The sequence below is a fragment of the Anomaloglossus baeobatrachus genome, chromosome 7, assembly GCF_048569485.1.
Source record: "Anomaloglossus baeobatrachus isolate aAnoBae1 chromosome 7, aAnoBae1.hap1, whole genome shotgun sequence".
Taxonomy (NCBI): domain Eukaryota; kingdom Metazoa; phylum Chordata; class Amphibia; order Anura; family Aromobatidae; genus Anomaloglossus; species Anomaloglossus baeobatrachus.
In genome coordinates, this window is record NC_134359.1 from 119,009,713 (window position 1) to 119,028,602 (window position 18,890).

General features: G+C 46.3%; 1 protein-coding gene across 1 annotated transcript in view; it reads left to right on the forward strand.

The window, feature by feature from the left end:
* The window catches only part of FLACC1 (flagellum associated containing coiled-coil domains 1), a 78,706-nt gene that overhangs the window by 42,296 nt on the left and 17,520 nt on the right, over nt 1-18,890 (forward strand). Inside the window, exons 11-15 of the mRNA XM_075318980.1 lie at nt 4,919-5,018; nt 6,596-6,699; nt 8,067-8,129; nt 14,505-14,594; nt 16,569-16,678. Of these exons, the coding sequence (XP_075175095.1) occupies nt 4,919-5,018; nt 6,596-6,699; nt 8,067-8,129; nt 14,505-14,594; nt 16,569-16,678 (467 nt within the window). The remainder of the gene's footprint in view (nt 1-4,918; nt 5,019-6,595; nt 6,700-8,066; nt 8,130-14,504; nt 14,595-16,568; nt 16,679-18,890) is intronic.

The following is an 18,890-nucleotide window of genomic DNA, read 5'->3' on the forward strand; positions in this document are numbered from 1 at the left end:
AAGCATTTGCGAAATACTATGAGGCCCTGTATAATCTAAAATATGATTCCAATACGTCACAGCCGACTCAAGTGGATATACAGGGTTTCCTAGACACCCTGGATCTTCCCCGGGTCTCAGATGAGCAATTAGAGGAACTTAATCTTCCCTTTACTACACATGAAATCCTAGGTGCCATCAAAATGACTAAGTCTAACTTTGCCCCGGGCCCCGATGGGCTGCCATACGAATATTACAAACAATTTACATCCACTCTGTCCCCCTTTATGTCAAAAACCTTCAATTTTTGGCAAAATAAAGGGTCAATTTCTCCAGACAACTTAGAAGCGATAATTATCACGCTACCCAAGCCAGGGAAACCTGCAGACACCCCGGGTAATTTTAGGCCCATTTCACTCCTAAATTGTGATGTTAAAATTTATGCCAAACTAGTGGCAGATAGACTTCACAAAGTGATCCCGACCTTAGTGGCTCCAGATCAAGTTGGGTTTGTGACAGGGAGGCAATCTAAGGATGGCACCAGACGGATGCTTGACTTGATTGGAGTGGTGGAGATATCGGGTGAACCCAGTGCATTCCTGTCTCTTGATGCTGAAAAAGCCTTTGACAGGGTGCACTGGGGATACCTGGAGAGAGTTCTAACAAAATTCGGGTTCTTGGGGAACATCAAGTCATCCATTCTAGCCCTCTACTCTTACCCAAATGCGTCAGTGTTGGCATCGGGGTTTCTGTCATCTAAATTTCAAATAAGTAATGGCACCCGCCAGGGGTGTCCATTGTCTCCCGCTATTTTTGCTTTAGTGGTAGAACCTCTGGCGGAAGCTATACGAAAAAACATAGCCATTTCTGGTATAAGAGTTGGGGAATTTGAACATAAACTTGGTTTATACGCAGACGATGTGATAATTTCCTGTTCTAACCTTGCAGTGTCGATTCCAGCAGTGGTGAACACATTATCAAACTTTTCTAAAGTGTCGTATTATAAGCTTAATGCGGCAAAGTCTTTGATACTGCCGTTTAATGTACCGGCGGAGGCCAGGAGTGCGCTGGAGGGGGCCTTTCAATTCAAATGGTGCGACAGGGGGATACCTTATTTGGGTATTAAGCTGACACCATCGCAGATGTTAATTAAAGAAAATTTGGAACCTCTGATCCAAAATTTAGAAAAGGAATTGGGAAGATATGAAAAAATATCATTGTCCTGGATGGCCAGGATACAGTCCTTTAAAATGGTTTTCTTACCCAAAATATTGTATGTGCTCAGATGCCTTCCCATCAAAATTTCTCACAAAACCCTGATGAAACTTCAATCGTTGACTAACAAATTTGTCTGGGGTAATAAAAGGGCTAGGGTCGCAGGTAAAGTGTTATACCCCCAATATGACTTAGGGGGATTGGGCACCCCAAACATAACGGCATATTATAAAGCCTTACTAATTGAATCACTAAAGGAATGGTGGCGTCCAGGTAATTCACATAGATGGGCTCAGATTGAAAATTTCCTGTCCCGCCAGGGCTCGGTCAGAAGAATGATGGAAGCAGAATATTTGATCCGTTCACGGTTCTCCCCGTGTGTTCCCACCATGTCAGCCTCCCTGGAGGTCTGGCGAAATGACTTGATTCATAAGATTCAGATTCCTCTTTCAGAGATTTCCCTCAAGTCGTTGGAATCTCAAATCCCCTTTTTGAATCTGGCCAGGTGGGAGGGATCGGGCATTACAGTGCTGGCGGATCTATACTCTGATTTGGGTGTTAACCCCTTTAATGAAATAGTACGGGAACACCCCTCTTTAAAGGGCTGTTTCTATCAACACATCCAAATTAGTCATTTTCTGGCCTCTAAATTTCCTCCAAAGTCAAAGCCTCTGTTACCTACAACAAAAGCTTTGGTATTTAAAAAGATAATTAAATCCAAAGGTATCTCCTCGACATACAAATGGCTCAATAACCCCCCCGAAGAGCAAAAATCTCCTTATATGAATAAATGGGACGTGGAGTTGAGTGTCTCTACCTCACCTTCAAACTGGCACTCGGCATCAGCAAATATCCAAAAATATTCCAAGTGTATAAATCATCTGGAGCAACTGAAAAAGTACACCTGCGATGGTATCGGTCCCCAGCCAACTTAGCACAGTTCCTCCCAAATTATTCGCCACATTGTTGGAAGGGCTGCCTCCAAAGGGGTACTCTTGGTCACTGCTGGTGGGCTTGTCCCAAGGTTTTCTCATTCTGGTTGGAGGTGTTTGGCCTGATGGGTGAGCTGACAGGCAATCGTATTAATCCGAATGCGGCTCTGGCAGTGCTAAACGTGGGTATAGAGGAGTTCTCTTGGGGAGGAGTTCTCTTGGGAATCCAGGGGTTTATTAGTTCACATTCTAGTAGCTGCCAGATATTGCATAAGTTTGCAGTGGAAATCCCCAAAGACGCCTACATTAGTTGAACTATATAACCGAATTAATCTCCAATGCCAATACGAGTTCTGTCTGGCTCACTCCATCCGCGCCAAAAACAAAATACTTCAGATTTGGGACACGTGGTTAAACTCTGTATATGCATCCCCTGTCAGGCATCTGTTTCCAGGGCAAACTGTTGATAATTAAAAACGGGTCAAATAGGCTCAAAGTGTGTGTTACGCAGGGTGTTCACCCATACCACATGTCAATAGTCAAGGTGTTTAAATCTCTGTTGTTGTTACTGCTCGGGCTACCCCAAAACGCCATCCAATTCCCTCCCTCCCCCCTCCCCCTCCCTGGTTGCCTCCTTGCAACCATCCATGGTTCTCCCCCTCTCCCCCACCTCTCTCTCCCCTCCCTTTTCTTATCTTCCTTTCTTACTCTCTGGTTCTGGTTGTTTGGATCCCTCATTTTGAGGATTAAAGAGTAAATTGGTAGGTTGATTCTATACGTATTGGGTATTGATTAACCTAAAAAAGTTGCAACTTGCATCAGACATGATTGGTGGTGGTGTGACAGGAAATGTGAATCATAATCAAAGGTGACACTACCACATGTTACAGCGTTGTTTTCTTTGTGTATTATTGCCAATGATACCTGAATTTCTCCTTTTTTTTGTAATGTAACTTCCTACAATAAAAATTGATTGGATTAAAAAAAAAAAAAAATAAGTAACAATATTACTCATAGGCTACATTCACTCATCCATGCGACACATCCTAGTGATGTTCACTTTACCAATCAGACTAAGCTGTTAAAGTCTATGTGGATCCGTAGAAATGGATGATACACTGAATATGTACTATATATTGGAAACTTCCATCTGAGTTTCAACCGTTGTTAACTGACACATTGCTAAGAGTCAATTGATAATAAAAATAATACACCTATATAACCTGGGTACTGGATCCAATTGAATATTAAATTCCCCAATTGAATAAGGCCATATTCACATGTCCAGTAATCATCTGTTTAAATGGATCCAGCAGCGATTCGATGAAAAAACAGTTCTGTAGACACAACTTTGGTAACACTCATACAGAAGTGTGAATCTAGCCTTAAACAAGTTCTCCAGGCATATTGATCAGCTTTCTTTAGGACAGATAATCAATAATGGATCAGTGGGAGTCAGAGACCCCACACCTCCACTGATCAACTATGATTAACTCAGGTTCCCCATCCAACGTGTAGTGGCTGCTGCCAGGTATCGTAATCATAGGTCATCAATATCATATGCCAGGGGAACCCCTTAAATCTTATGATTTCCCCCAACATATAGACTTTTTTCTTCTTGGTCATTAATGTTAATGGACAGACATGAAATAGTAAAGATGGTATAATCCTTTGAGGGAATTTTATATATATATATATATATATATAGATATATATATATATATAGATATATATAATATATATATATCTTCAACATTCCCTCAAAGGATTATATGTATAAATAAATACACACACACACGCAGACATATATATGTACATGAAATAGTAAAAATGGTATAATCCTTTGAGGGAATGTTGAAGATATATATATCTAATATATAAAGCTCAGTGTATGTGTGTGTGTGTGTGTGTATGTCCGCTAAAGGAATTCGCACCGTCGCATTTACAATCACGAACTTTTGCACAGACGCTCCATGTGACTCAGGGAACATCAGACTTTGTTTTGACAGGAAAATGTAACAGTTTTAACAATTTTACAGTTACTATCCAAAAAAACATGTCTCCATTTAACTGAATAGAGGTGGGAGCTAAAGGACATTAATAGCAACTGTCAGTGGTTGCTATAGGAACAAAATAAACTGTTAGTATAAGAAGCTTATGTGTGAAGTAATATGATGTCAGTGGTGAGACTAATAGAGAAAGACAGAAAAAGACAGAGACAGCCCTGGAAAGAGACAGCCCTGGAAAGAGACAGCCCTGGAAAGAGACAGCCCTGGAAAGAGACAGCCCTGGAAAGAGACAGCCAGGCACAGAGACAGCCCTGGAAAGAGACAGACCGGGCAAAGAGACAGCCCTGGAAAGAGACAGCCCTGGAAAGAGACAGCCGGGCACAGAGGCAGCCCTGGAAAGAGACAGACCGGGCAAAGAGACAGCCCTGGAAAGAGACAGCCCTGGAAAGAGACAGCTGGGCACAGAGGCAGCCCTGGAAAGAGACAGACCGGGCAAAGAGACAGCCCTGGAAAGAGACAGCCGTGCACAGAGACAGCCGTGCACAGAGACAGCCGGGGACAGAGACAGCCGGGGAAAGAGACAGACAGAGAGAGACACAGAGATAGAGAGAGACAGACAGAGAAACTGATACAGACAGAGACAGACAGAAACAGACAGAAACCTGAAGAGAGACATTATATATATATATATATATATATATACCTTCAACATTCCCTCAAAAGGATTATATGTAGATATATATATATATATATATATATATAAAATATTTTTTTTTTCTGCAGGAAAGCTTATCAGAGGAGCTGAATGAAGCATGGCTGCAGAAAGAGACCAGGCTGAAGGAATCATTTGAAGAGCAGAAGCTAATGGTCATATCTATGCAAAGTAAAAACATAGAAAGTTCTATTTTATTCATTTCTGCCCAAAGTTTCTTTTTGACTGTTTATATTGTAACAAAAATAAAGATAACCTGAGGTTCACTTAAGTTTTCTTTCATTTGAGGCAACGATTCAGTTCTTTATTAGCTTGTATGAGAATACGTTGGCTTTTTTTCAACACCTTTGATCCCCTATAATTAACAGAATGAATTGATATTAAATTAAAGGGAATCTGTCAGCAGGTTTATGCTATGTAATCTGATAGCAGCACGATGTAGGGACATAGACCATGATTCCAACAATGTATTACTAAAGGGGGCTTTACACGCTACGATATCGTTAATGTTTTATCGTCGGGGTCAAGTTGTTAGTGACGCACATCCGGCGTCATTAAAGATATCGCAGCGTGTGACACTTACCAGCGACCTTAGGCGACCTCAAAAATGGTGAAAATCGTTCACCATGGAGAGGTCGTCCCAAAGTCAAAAATCGGTAAGGGTTGTTTAGCGTTGTGGTTCATCGCTCATGCGGCAGCACACATCGCTATGTGTGACACCGCATGAGCGAGGAACGTCTCCTTACCTGCCGCCGGCCGCAATGAGGAAGGAAGGAGGTGGGCGGGATGTTACGTCCTGCTCATCTCCGCCCCTCTGCTTTGATTGGCCGGCCGCTGTGTGATGTTGCGGTGACGTCGCTGTGATGCCGAACGTCCCTCCCTCTTGAAGGAGGGATTGTTCGGCAGTCACAGCGACGACGCCGACCAGGTAAGTATGTGTGACGCTGCGTAGCGATAATGTTCGCTACGGCAGCGATCACAAACAATCGCATGCGCGACGGGGGCGGGTACTTACACGCTCGCTATCGCTAGAAATTGCTAGCGATATCACTAACGTGTAAAGCCCCCTTTAGTATACTGAGTGAAGCAGTTATGATAGACACAGTTTTCTCTGCTGCAGATCTGGCTGAGCTCTGTTGTTCAGCTGTGTATAACTTTTTTAGCAGAACATTTAGTGTGATTGAGCAGAATGTTCTTTGCAATTTAAATAGAAGAGATATTTTTTAATATGGACTAATGTAGTGAGTGGTCCATGAGTAACTCTCCCCTATGCAGTGCCTGCAATATTTATCCAAAGGACCTGCCATTGAAGATTGCTTGTACGTCAGGCATCCTTTTGTCAATAAATAAATAAATCTTTATTTTTATATAGCGCTAACATATTCCGTAGCGCTTTACATACATCAGGAACACTGTCCCCATTGGGGCTAACAATCTAGAGTCCCTATCTGTATCTTTGTAGTGTGAGAGGAAAACTGAGAACCTAGAGAAAACGCACACAAACACGGGGAGAACATACAAACTCCTTGCATATGTTGTCCTTCATGAGATTCCACCCCAGGACCCCAGCACTGCAAGACTGCAGTGCTAACCACTGAGCTACCGTGCTGCCCAATCATTGGTAATCAAGCAATCCTAACCACTGTTACGTTCATCAGAACAGGCTGTCATTGCCGCCTCATCGTTAGATCATATCATTCTATTACAATATATGTGAAAACAAACATTGACCATACTTTACTCTAAAGGACAGTCGCTGATGGATGTATTCGAGGCAGAGAAGAAAGAACTCCATAGAAGAGCTGTGGAGGAACAGGCCATGACCCAGCAGAGCCATGAGGCACAAATTGAAGTGAGTAAATCTGAAATTAAGTGTTTTTCGAAAGAAAGGAAAACCCAATCTAGGCATCTAAGAATCACGCACCGAAAACTGGCATTAACAGACAGCTAGGAAATGACATTTCAGATGAGAAAAACAACTAATGTGAAATTTTCCCAATTTTAAATGGTGTATGATGATATCTATAAGTACATTTATTTACAAGGGCTTATATCTTATTATTATAACATTTACAAGGGTTAAACAATAGTATCAATGATTGCCCCCAAATTAGACTACCACTCCAAACAGAATATAAACACTGTAAGCTCGGCCATGCATTAAATGTGCATTTACATTAGGCTTACTTATAAAGCAAAAAAATAAAGAAATGAGCTGCTCATATCAGATGTTATAAGGAACTGGAGCCTTATAATGTACAAAATATATTATGAAGCTTGTATCGTTCCATAAATGAGGCCCAAACAACAACCACTCTCTCCAGTTTAACTGGTGCAAAATACACTCTTCTTAAAGGGAATCCATCCCCTTGAAAATGCACTTTAAATGCGCTTTACTGTATTGTAGGGACCTTAGTCTGTATAACAACCTTACTAGCATTGTACCATCTACAGTGCAGTGCCTTAGAAAATTACTTTTAATTCATATGGAAATAAGAAGGCCTCAGTGCACCCTTCTCATGTGCAAGAGTTTAGCGCACTATTATGACTCCTCATTTATATATCGTGGCCCTTCCCCTACTTCAGATTGACGGTGCTTGCTTCCCGGACTGAGCACTGTCTGCTACTCGTGCAAACAGTGGTCGTACATGTTCTACTGTCTATTTCCTTTCTTCTGACGCTACTCCCTGCACTTCTGGGTGCGTTAGCCCATTTAAAATGCCTTTTGGGGTTTACGGACTGTCTTTTAAAGAAGCTCTCCCAAGAAATGTTTGATTTCCTAAACCAGTCTATATATGTGTGTAATGCAGTATAAGTGTGGTAACATACTCACCAATCGCATCCTCCTTGGTTTCCAGTGACGCTCTGGTCCTCTTCTAACTCACGTGACTGAATTTCTATCCAGCCGTATCACACTGGGGTCTGTGTGAACCAGAATTTGCTTTCCAGAGTCTAAGTAACTCTAAGTCTAACTCTAAGTTCTGACTCATACATAAACCCCAGTACGATCCAGCAAGTCAGAAAATCAGTCACATGAGTGATACGAGGACCAGAGCGGCGCTGGAAACCAGTGAAGACAGCGATCGGTGAGTATAGCATTATCACTATATTATTATTGGGGAGTGCTTCTTTAATAAATGTACACCATTGTTTTCTGTTCAGCTTTACCCTTCCACCAATTTTACTAAATATCGTATGCTATGTCTACCTTTTTTTAAGGATGCCTGGAAGAAATACAAGGAAGCTACACAAGAATCAAAGATGGCGAACTTAGTGAAAAAGGTAAATAAATGTGGTGTCATTAAAGGGGTATTACACAAATAATATGGCACACTATGTGTTTCACTCTACAGAATATAGATATGTAGGCTCTGATTCATTCATTGACTTTGCATCTCTTTTTGGTCTAGTTTTGTTTGTTTTGCACCTTTTTTGTATACTCTCAATTTATTTGTTTATTTGTGCCTTTTTTAAATCTATTTTATACGTTCCTCCCAATTTTTTTTTTTTTGCAATTTGTGGGCAGAATTTAGCAATTCCAGATATTTTAGCCTGATTCATCAATTTGGCACAGGTCCACCCCTGGCGTATTATTGAGTGCACCAGTATTTGTGAGCAATATTTGAGATTTCAAGACAGGGACTGATCTTGCTCTAAATTAATGAATGCTGTGCACATTTTGATGTATTTGGCACCAAAAATGACAACTAATAGGAAAGAAAAAAAGGAAAGAAACTTGATTGCAGAAGCATTGTTTATTCAACTAAATCCATAAAACAGACCCTATATAACAGCATAATTTATTAGTATCAATGAGATGTATTTGTCCATTGTGTCCATTTTGCGGCTTATATTGCAAAAATGGTCACACTGCAACATGGAAGTCACATGCGTCTTGTAAGCCTATTGTCAACCAAATTATTTGAAAAGATAGTCTTGGATTCCTGGCATTTTTCACAACGCTCATCTTTGTTTCCGGCTGGATATCTTAGACATATCTATGATATCTTCATCCACATCAGTAGCTTAGCTACTGGGGGTGGTCACTCCTGGTCCATGACCTAGAGGGTTCCATCAATATCTACTATCACCTAGGTGTTACACCTCGTGGCTCTCCTGAGGCAAGGACTGAGGCAGTCTCCCATTCCTTGCCTGCCATGAGCGCTCCTGCTCAGCAGCACCAAAGGTCTGCCAGACTGCAGGAGATACCTTCTCAGAGAGGCAGCAGAAGGGTGACACCTAGTGGTTCTCCTGTTACAAGGAGTGAAGCGGTCTCCCATTCCTGGCCTGCCGCGGGTCCTCCTGCTCAGCGGCCCTGAAGGTCTGCGAGGTTGCGCAATGTGCAGAGGTTTGCTACTCAGGGAAGCAGTGAGACTCCCGTTATCTCTGCACATTGTGAGACCGAGGATCCCGCCTCTATTTCCCAGAGGCAGGAGGGTGAGCATGTGCAATGCGTGGTGGGTCCTGATTCGCCCACTGACGTCACACGGCTTGATGACAAGGCTGGTGACGTGGTGAATCCTGACTGGCCAGGCTGGGACGTCGTGGACCCTGATTGGATCAAGTCCGTCATCTCCGCCTCGCGCCCGCCCTTGGGTGGAGCTACACCTCCTTAAAAGCTCCCCCTGCCATCATGGCGGCGCGCGACTGTCCTTCTATGTTTGGATGTCTGGCAGCGTGCTGCCACGCCACTGCTCAGGCATTACTGTCTTTTGTGGGCTTGGCCCTTGCTGCTTAGGCAGCACCTGGTTTGCAGGCCGTGTCCCTGCCTTGCTGCTCCAGCAGTATCCCCTTCAACAGACCGTGTTCCTGTCCCAGGTGATTCCGCGGGGCGTATAATCTAGTGTGAGTCCGACAGGGCGATGAGTGGAAGACCGCCTTTAACACCAGGGACGGTCACTACGAGTATCTAGTAATGCCCTTCGGACTCTGCAATGCTCCCGCTGTATTTCAAGACTTTGTGAATGACATTTTCCGGGATTTGTACCTTTCCGTGGTTGCATACCTGGATGACATTCTTATCTTCTCCCCCGATCTTACCACCCATCGGAGGGATGTCATCCGAGTACTTAAGAGGCTCCGCACCCATTCGTTATATGCTAAGCTGGAAAAGTGCGTTTTTGAATGTGAATCCTTGCCGTTCCTGGGGTATATCGTGTCCAGTCAGGGGTTAGCAATGGATCCGGGGAAGTTGGAGACAGTGATGAACTGGACTGAGCCCCGCTCGTTGAAGGCGATCCAGCGATTCTTGGGGTTTATCAATTATTATCGCCAGTTCATTCCCAACTTCTCGACGGTGGCAGCACCCATCATTGCCCTTACCCGCAAGGGCGCTAATCCCAAAGCATGGACACGGGAAACGGTAGAGGCATTTCACACTCTCAAAATTTACTTCTCCAGAGCTCCCATCCTTCATCGTCCAGACATCTCCAAACCCTTCCTACTGGAGGTAGACGCCTCTTCGGTCGGTGCAGGTGCAGTCCTGTACCAGAAAAATGAACGAGGAAGGAAGCATCTGTGTTTCTTTTTCTCCAAGACCTTTTCTCCGGCCGAGAGGAACTACTCCATAGGGGATAGGGAGTTATTGGCGATGAAACTAGCATTCCAGGAATGGCGGCATCTCCTGGAGGGTGCGAAGCATCCATTTGAGGTATTTTCTGACCATTAAAACCTCACATACCTCCAGACAGCACAACGCCTGAACCCAAGGCAGGCCCGTTGGTCTTTATTCTTCTCCCGGTTCCGCTTTATTATCCGCCACCTGGCCGGTGAGAAGAACGTACGGGCCGATGCCTTGTCACGTTGTATGGTTGTGTTGGAGGAGGACGAGGAGGAGCCTCGTCTTATTCTACCCCCGGACAGCTTGAGGATGGTCACTCCCACTTCTTTGGACCAGGTGCCACCTGGCAAGACCCTCGTTCCCCCTGAACTACGGAACGAGGTGCTATCGTGGGCCCATGCCTCCAAGGTCGGGGGTCACTTCGGGGTCAAGAGGACCAGAGACTTTGTGACCAGGCATTATTGGTGGCCGAGACTACCCCAGGACATACAGGAGTATGTGGGAGCCTGTATGTCGTGTGCTCGGAATAAGCTGTCCCGACAGAGACCGGCAGGTCTTCTTCACCCACTGCCAGTGCCGGATCGTCCCTGGGAAGTGGTAGGGATGGACTTCCTGGGAGATCTGCCCAAGTCAGCAGGGCACAGGGTCGTATGGGTCATCACGGATCACTTCTCTAAAATGGTCCACTTGGTGCCTCTCCCACGACTCCCGACGTCACGTGCTCTCGCCACCTTGTTCATTCGGCATGTATTTAGGTTGCATGGCATGCCTGACAAGGTGGTGAGCGGCCGGGGTCCCCAGTTCGCGTCTCGCTTCTGGAGAGAGCTCTGTAAGCTCCTGCAGATAGAGCTGAACATCTCCTCCGCATACCATCCTGAGACCAATGGACTGGTGGAGAGGACTAATCAGACCTTGGTAACTTACCTCCGCCATTTTATCTCCGCGCACCACGACAACTGGGCTAACCTCCTTCCTTGGGCCGAATTTGCCATTAACAATTCGGTCCATGAATCCTCTGGCCAGACTCCGTTCCTGCTCAATAACGGACAACATTCCAGAATCCCGGTTCCGATGCTCATTACGTCACCCGATACTAGAGTGGAGGATTGGGCGACCAAGGCCCGGGAGATCTGGGATAACACCCAAGAGGCTCTTAAGAGGGCTAAAGAACGGATGGTGACAACGGCTGATGTTCGCCGCCGCCCTGCACCTTCCTTCGCCCCTGGTGACCTAGTGTGGCTGTCCTCTAAGAATATTAACCTACGGGTACAGGCAGCCAAGTTCGCCCCTAGGTACCTGGGTCCGTTTAAAGTACTACAGCAGGTAAACCTGGTGGCATACCGACTCCAGCTCCCTCCACGCTGGGCTATAGCCAACACCTTTCACGTGTCCCTCCTGAAACCCGTACGACTTAATAAGTTCTCGGGGTCCCTGCCGGCTCAAACCGACTCCCTGTCCGACGACCCTGAGGTGGCGAATCTTGTGGAGACAAAAGTCATACGGGGCTGGAGGTACTACCTCGTGGAGTGGGCCGGCCGTGGTCCGGAGCATAGATCTTGGGAACTGGAGGATCATATCCGCACCCCGGGTTTAATAGCGGCCTTCGAGCACGGACAGGGGAGGGGGCCTAGACGGGGGGGTAATGTTACACCTCGTGGCTCTCCTGAGGCAAGGACTGAGGCAGTCTCCCATTCCTTGCCTGCCACGAGCGCTCCTGCTCAGCAGCGCCGAAGGTCTGCCAGACTGCAGGAGATACCTTCTCAGAGAGGCAGCAGAAGGGTGACACCTAGTGGTTCTCCTGTTACAAGGAGTGAAGCGGTCTCCCATTCCTGGCCTGCCGCGGGTCCTCCTACTCAGCGGCCCTGAAGGTCTGCGAGGTTGCGCAATGTGCAGAGGTTTGCTACTCAGGGAAGCAGTGAGACTCCCGTTATTTCTGCACATTGTGAGACCGAGGATCCCGCCTCTATTTCCCAGAGGCAGGAGGGTGAGCATGTGCAATGCGTGGTGGGTCCTGATTCGCCCACTGACGTCACACGGCTTGATGACAAGGCTGGTGACGTGGTGAATCCTGACTGGCCAGGCTGGGACGTCGTGGACCCTGATTGGGTCAAGTCCGTCATCTCCGCCTCGCGCCCGCCCTTGGGTGGAGCTACACCTCCTTAAAAGCTCCCCCTGCCATCATGGCGGCGCGTGACCGTCTTTCTATGTTTGGATGTCTGGCAGCGTGCTGCCACGCCACTGCTCAGGCATTACTGTCTTTTGTGGGCTTGGCCCTTGCTGCTTAGGCAGCACCTGGTTTGCAGGCCGTGTCCCTGCCTTGCTGCTCCGGCAGTATCCCCTTCAACAGGCCGTGTTCCTGTCCCAGGTGAGCTCCTCAAGTCTCCACTGGACTCACCTGGTTATTGAAAGCACACGTGCGTGGGCACCTCTGTGCTACCCTCGTGCCATATTCTCGTGACTTCCACTGGCACACGTGCGTGGGCACCTCTGTGCTTCCCCGTGCAACAGGTACACCAAGCCGTGAGATCCGTGCCATACAACCCTCACGGGTTAGGGCAGACCGGTGTACATAGATCGTCTGTGACATTCCAGACGATCGCTAGCAGCAAACCGCTCACTCTTCACCCACCATAGCAGCGGTCCCTTACACCGCACAGTGGACCTTGACCGGCGGAAGCTGTCCATTTCCCATCTTGGCACGCTTCCCCGGGTCCCCCTCGTAACACCTAGGGCCAAGGTGTGACAGAGGGAAGCTGGGTGTGACAGAGGGGAGCTGGGTGTGAAAGAGGAGGACAGGGTGTGACAGAGGGGTGCAGGGTGTGAAAGAGGAGGGCAGAGTGTAACAGAGGGATGCAGGGTGTGACAGAAGGGGGCAGAACGTGACAGATGGGGCAGGCTGTGACAGGGTTGCAGACTATACCAGAGGGGTGCAGGCTGTGACAGAGGGGGGCAGAGTGTGACAGGGGTGCAAACTATACCAGAGGGGTGCAGGCTGTGATAAAGGGGGGCAGGATGTGACAGAGGGGGGCAGGGTGTGAAAGGGATGTAGGGTGTGACAGAGGGGGGTAGGGTGTGACAGAGGGGGGCAGGGTGTGACAGAGGGGGGAGAATGTGACAAAGGTGCAGACTGTGACAGAGAATTGCAGGGTGTTACAAAGGGGGGCATGGTGTGACAGAGGGGTATAGAAAATGTTAGAGGGCTGCAGGCTGTGACAGAGAGCTGCAGGCTGTGACAGAGGGCTGCGGAGTGTGACAGAGGGCTGTGGGGTGTGACAGAGGAGTGCAGGGTGTGACAGAGGGGTGCAGGGTGTGACAGAGGGGTGCAGGGTGTGACAGAGGGGTGCAGGGTGTGACAGAGGGGTGCAGGGTGTGACAGAGGGGTGCAGGCTGTAACAGAGGGATGCATACTGTAACAGAGGGGTAAACATGGTTACCTGGTTAGGGGCCCATTCAGAAGGTTTGCCCCCTCCTGAGTTGAACACCTAGGTATGCTTCTGATCCACATGATATGAATACCTTGGGATATAAATACCAGACTTCCTCTGGGTCCCGCACCTTTCAGAATGGGCAGAGTGGCCAACATTATGCCCTGCTTGGTTCCGTGGCCTTCATAAATGAATTAATTTTACAGGCCATTAAAGCATTTAAGAACCATTTAGATGAGAATTGGGAATGAGTGTGTGTTGATTATTGGTTTGTATAGATATTCCGGCAATCACCCACTGAATGAGAAAAATGCTCGTTGGGTGATTGGATTATTTATACCATGCATTAAAATCATTGCTATCAGTTGTGTAAACAAAAGATCTGCTGCCAATAGTGATGATATTCTAAGCATGAAAACGATCATAACATTGTCCTGTCTAAACAGTCCGCTAAATGACCTCCTACCGGTTTGTATATAACTCATCAGCAGTCAATGGTTTGCGTAAATGCAACTTCCAGGGTTCATGATAGAGCTACACCAGATCAGAATACAATATATCCGATCAATATATATTGCAATATTTTCTTTATCTCATAACAACAACCAAAGTAATAGAAAATCCATCTGTACTGAGAAGGCTGCTCATTAAACACTTGCTTATTTTATATAGCATTTGCAGGCTGAGATTACTGAAAAAAATGAAGCGATCCTTTCACTTAATACAGACCTACAACATGCGCATGTGGAAATTGAAAAGATGGTAAGTGACAACAAATAACTTCATACTTTATACTCGTGTGGTGATACCGACTAATAGCAAATACAAATTTTAGTGGCACACAAAGGACAGATTTATTGTGATATATCCCATTTAATGCTGTTAGGACATTATTCCACACATATGTATTGTGGATAAGGATATGTGCATACGACGTCTTTTAAATTTGGGAAAATCCGACAATTTTTTTAAGCAGCACCTGCTTCATGAAACACCAACAACTTTTGCAGTGTTTTTAAAACACTACAAAACTTCCATCTGTATTTTTGGATTCGCCATAGCCTCCTTTATTTAGTTTGGGGGGGGTTTCCAAGCAGAAGCCACCAAAGAATCGTCAAAGCAGAAGCCACCTGAAGAATAGTCAAAGCAGAAGCCACCTGAAGAATAGTCAGGTCACTTTTTTTAACTGATTCAAGTTTTTTGAAATCTGAAGTTTTCCTTGTGTTTGCATGGGTTACCTCCAAGTACCCGGGTTCCCTCCCATACTCCAAGGACATACTAATAGGGAATTTAGATTGTGAGACCCAGTGGGGACAGTGATGACAGTGCCTGACAGTTCTGTGGAATATATCGAAGCTGTATAAGCATACAGTATATATTTTCTTTTCAGAAGGAAACTTTAAAGGGATTGTCCAGATAAAAGAAGTTTTCACTTATCCATTGGATAGGTGATGACAACTTGTTAAATAGTAGGTGTCTGACTGCTGAGATCCGGGTGATAGAGGAACGTTTATCCCCGGAACGGACCTTTAATACCTCTTATAAGATGGCGCAGCATGTTGGACGCACGGGCATAATGCAGCTCCATTCTTAAAGGGATAACAGTTACTTTTTCCGACATTAATTATTTTAAAGCACCAGTCCAGCGTGGGGGGGGGGATCAGCGCTGGAGTGGCGCTTTGAATGTAAGCACCCTCCCTGTCATATACTCACCTTCTGGCGGCTTCACATTTTATTGGCACTGTTCTGGTCCCGCTGTGCGATTTTGTGACTGTAACTGCTAATCGGCTGGAAGTCAGATGTTATGTGACAAGCTCCCAATGCATCTCTATGAGATCAAGAATGAGGCTCTCATAGACTTGTAGACTTGTAATGACCTCCAGGAAACACTGAAGCTGCCAGCAGCAGGTCACAAATCCTCGGATATCGGCCGGAGCGATGGTGATAGATGAAACCGCTGAAAAGTGATTATAATTGAGGGGACATTACATTTATATCACCACTCCAGCGGTGCAGAAAAAAAAATTGTGCTGGAGGCGTGCTTTAATCAGACAACCTCTTTAATTTTTCAGCAAACCTGTGATTTTAACCCAATTTATGCACATCCATGTGTAGCATTAGATTAGTAAAGGAAGGCTCTTGGAATGATTTTCCCTATTTACTTTTCTATGATATTTCCATTGTGATGACAAAAGACATAAAATGATCAATGTTGAGTTTTTCATGTTCAGACGGTCTATGGGAAATCATTCCTAAGCCATATCCTATTTTTGCTTTGGGGATCAATACATGTTTTGATGCTACCAACCAGCTTGTATATAGACATTCAAGACACTTAGATCCAGATGCAGAAAGTGCTGGGAATTCATAGCAATAGATAAAAAAAAGAATTCCTATATTCTGTAAAATGAAGATTTTTTTTTATTACATATTGTAAATGGTAAAACACTTGCACACAGAAATGACACGTTTTATGTCTAGTAGCCGCTATGACAAAGGGCTGCAAACCCTAATCCCAGTGCCACGTATGTGTTATTGTGTTGGATACATAAAATCTTTATGTTATGGAATATCGGATGCTGAAACTCTTCTTTATTTGTGTGTTTGTCTAAACAATGAACAGATTGACAAATGCTTTCATTAACCATAGAAAGATATCTATTGTATAAGAATTAGTAGAATTAGTACATTCGAAAGCTGAAAATTGTCCTTTATGTCTAATGTTCCATTTTTAAGACAAGTCAAATTGACAAAATAGAGAAAAGCTTCGATCAAAGTGTCAGCAAAGTGGAGTCAAAATACAAGCACCGAATTCAGTCTCTGATGAACGAGAACGCTGACTTAAGGTAATTTAGTTTGTTTACCTGTAACCAATCTGAATATTTATATATATCCCTTCCATAATGCAGACACTGGTCTCGAGTGTGGAGAATGAGCATTTTGATAGTGAAGAGTAAACACAACCATGGCTGATCATTAAAGGGTTAGTCCCATCTCCAAGATCCTATCCAATTATGTAGCAAGTGTAGTAATACTGTATTAGCAAATACCTCCAATTAGAAATGTACTATAGTTCTTCTGATTTACTGTTGCTTACCTCATGTTCAGGGTGTGTCGCCCTGGGCAAGCCAGGGGACACAGGTCACACACCACCACACCCTACATCCCGGGTAGGCACATCTAAGCTAACCAAAAATCCTTGTTGCCTTCCTCCAGAGACTGATGATTCACACCAGGGGGTGGGCCAGGCGGTTGGCTCCGCCCACCGAGGAGTTCACAGTTCTAGAGGCGGGAGAAACCAGGCAGTTGAGTTTAGGAGGAGGAAGTGGAAGGAGTGGAGGAGTAGCCCAGACAGGGCTAGAGTAAACAGCTAAGTGAAAGTGAGGGAAGAAAAGTGGTAAAGGAGGAAAGCAAGTGAGGTGACAGTAAAGAAAGAAAGCCTGAAGGGTCCAGCTGTGTGTAGGACCAGGTCAGCAAGGTCAGCGACGGCGGTGACTGTCTGGAGGGGGACCGTTTGGAAGTTCCTGGAAGGACCCCGTTGGCTGTGTGCCCGGCGGTCTGGAGCAGTGTTCCGAAGGACAGTCAGCACCAGGGCAGGGGCCTCTCGGACCCCGGCAAGGCTAGGAGTCGCCAAATTTGCCAAATCCGTCAGTGAAGGGGACGTAGATCCCCCAATAACCAAGTCCCGATTGAAGGCAACAGCCCAGCCAGTATAGAAGAGACACCGCCACCGCCAAGGCACCAGTTTCTTAGGGCCAGCGCCTGCGGGCAAAGAGTAGAGCTCCCCCGGTCCAGCTTGAAGCCGGGGAGCGGGTTACCGGTGGGGACCCATCGCAACCAACAAGTACACCAAGGTGCAAGGAAGAGGGACATCACCGTCACCTACCGGGAGAGCAAGTGCAGCCGTCCGTGGGACCGTCTTACCAGCCGTTTGGTTTACCGTACAAACTGTGTCCACGTCTCAGGCTGAGTGAGTACCACAGTGCCGCAAGGCACAGCGCTGCCCCCGCGTCCCTGCGCCCACCGGACCCTGCACCTCCCAAGCCATCACCGGGCCCCGGGATCACCAACCCCTACCCACGGAGGGGCAACACAACACCTGGCTGCTCCGCATCACCATCCCCGGGAGCCCCGTATAGAGCAGCGGTGGTGAAATCACCACAACCGTGGGTGGCGTCACGGACAATAATCATCCCCACACCCAACAACCCCCCTTTCACTCACGGGCGAGGAGTGCCGCTCGAGAAACCCCCGGGATCCGGCCCACCGCTCGAGCCACCACTGAGCAGCAGCCGCCGGACCCGAGCAGAAGGGGTGAGCGTAGTGTGCTGACACCCTCCTCCCCGCCCGCGACAAGGGCATTGCAGGACCTTAGGTATCCATGGTAATGCCACTTGCAACTAACTGGCTGTGACTATATGTGTGGTCATAACTATGAATACCTAAGATTCTCCAATTCCTTGAACATGAGGTAACAACATAGTCAGTCACAAGAGCTATACTTCTAATTGGAGGTATTTTCTAATACTCTTATTATTACACTTACTACATATTAGGATATGATCTTGGCGATGGGAATAACCCTTTAAAGTAATAGTCCAAAAATAGACAAATAAAGTTTGCTGATTTTCAGAAGCAGTGTGATATCTGGGCATACTTGCAGTATCGGGGACTGGAAGTTAGTGAGCGTGACCAGCCTAGTTGGTGGGCATGACACCCACCTTGGTGAGCGTGGCCTAGCGTTTCCTTCTGCACGCCCTACCTGGTTAGTGATTGCCCTTTGGCCAGTCATTTCCACTGACTGACTAAGCCTGGTCGCCACCAGACTCCCACAGATGAACTCCATTCCCCAACACTGCAAACGAGTGTGCCCCGATAAGCGTCCAGTCCAATGTAGCACACTAGAAATGCAGGGCCACAACCACTTAGCCACTCATGCCTACTCACTAAGCGACCACCATGACCACTCACTCTGAACACTGCAAAAAAAGTACGCCAACCTACCGAGGCGGCAAACCAGACAAGCAGTGCAGGGAATGGCGGCACACAGATGACAAA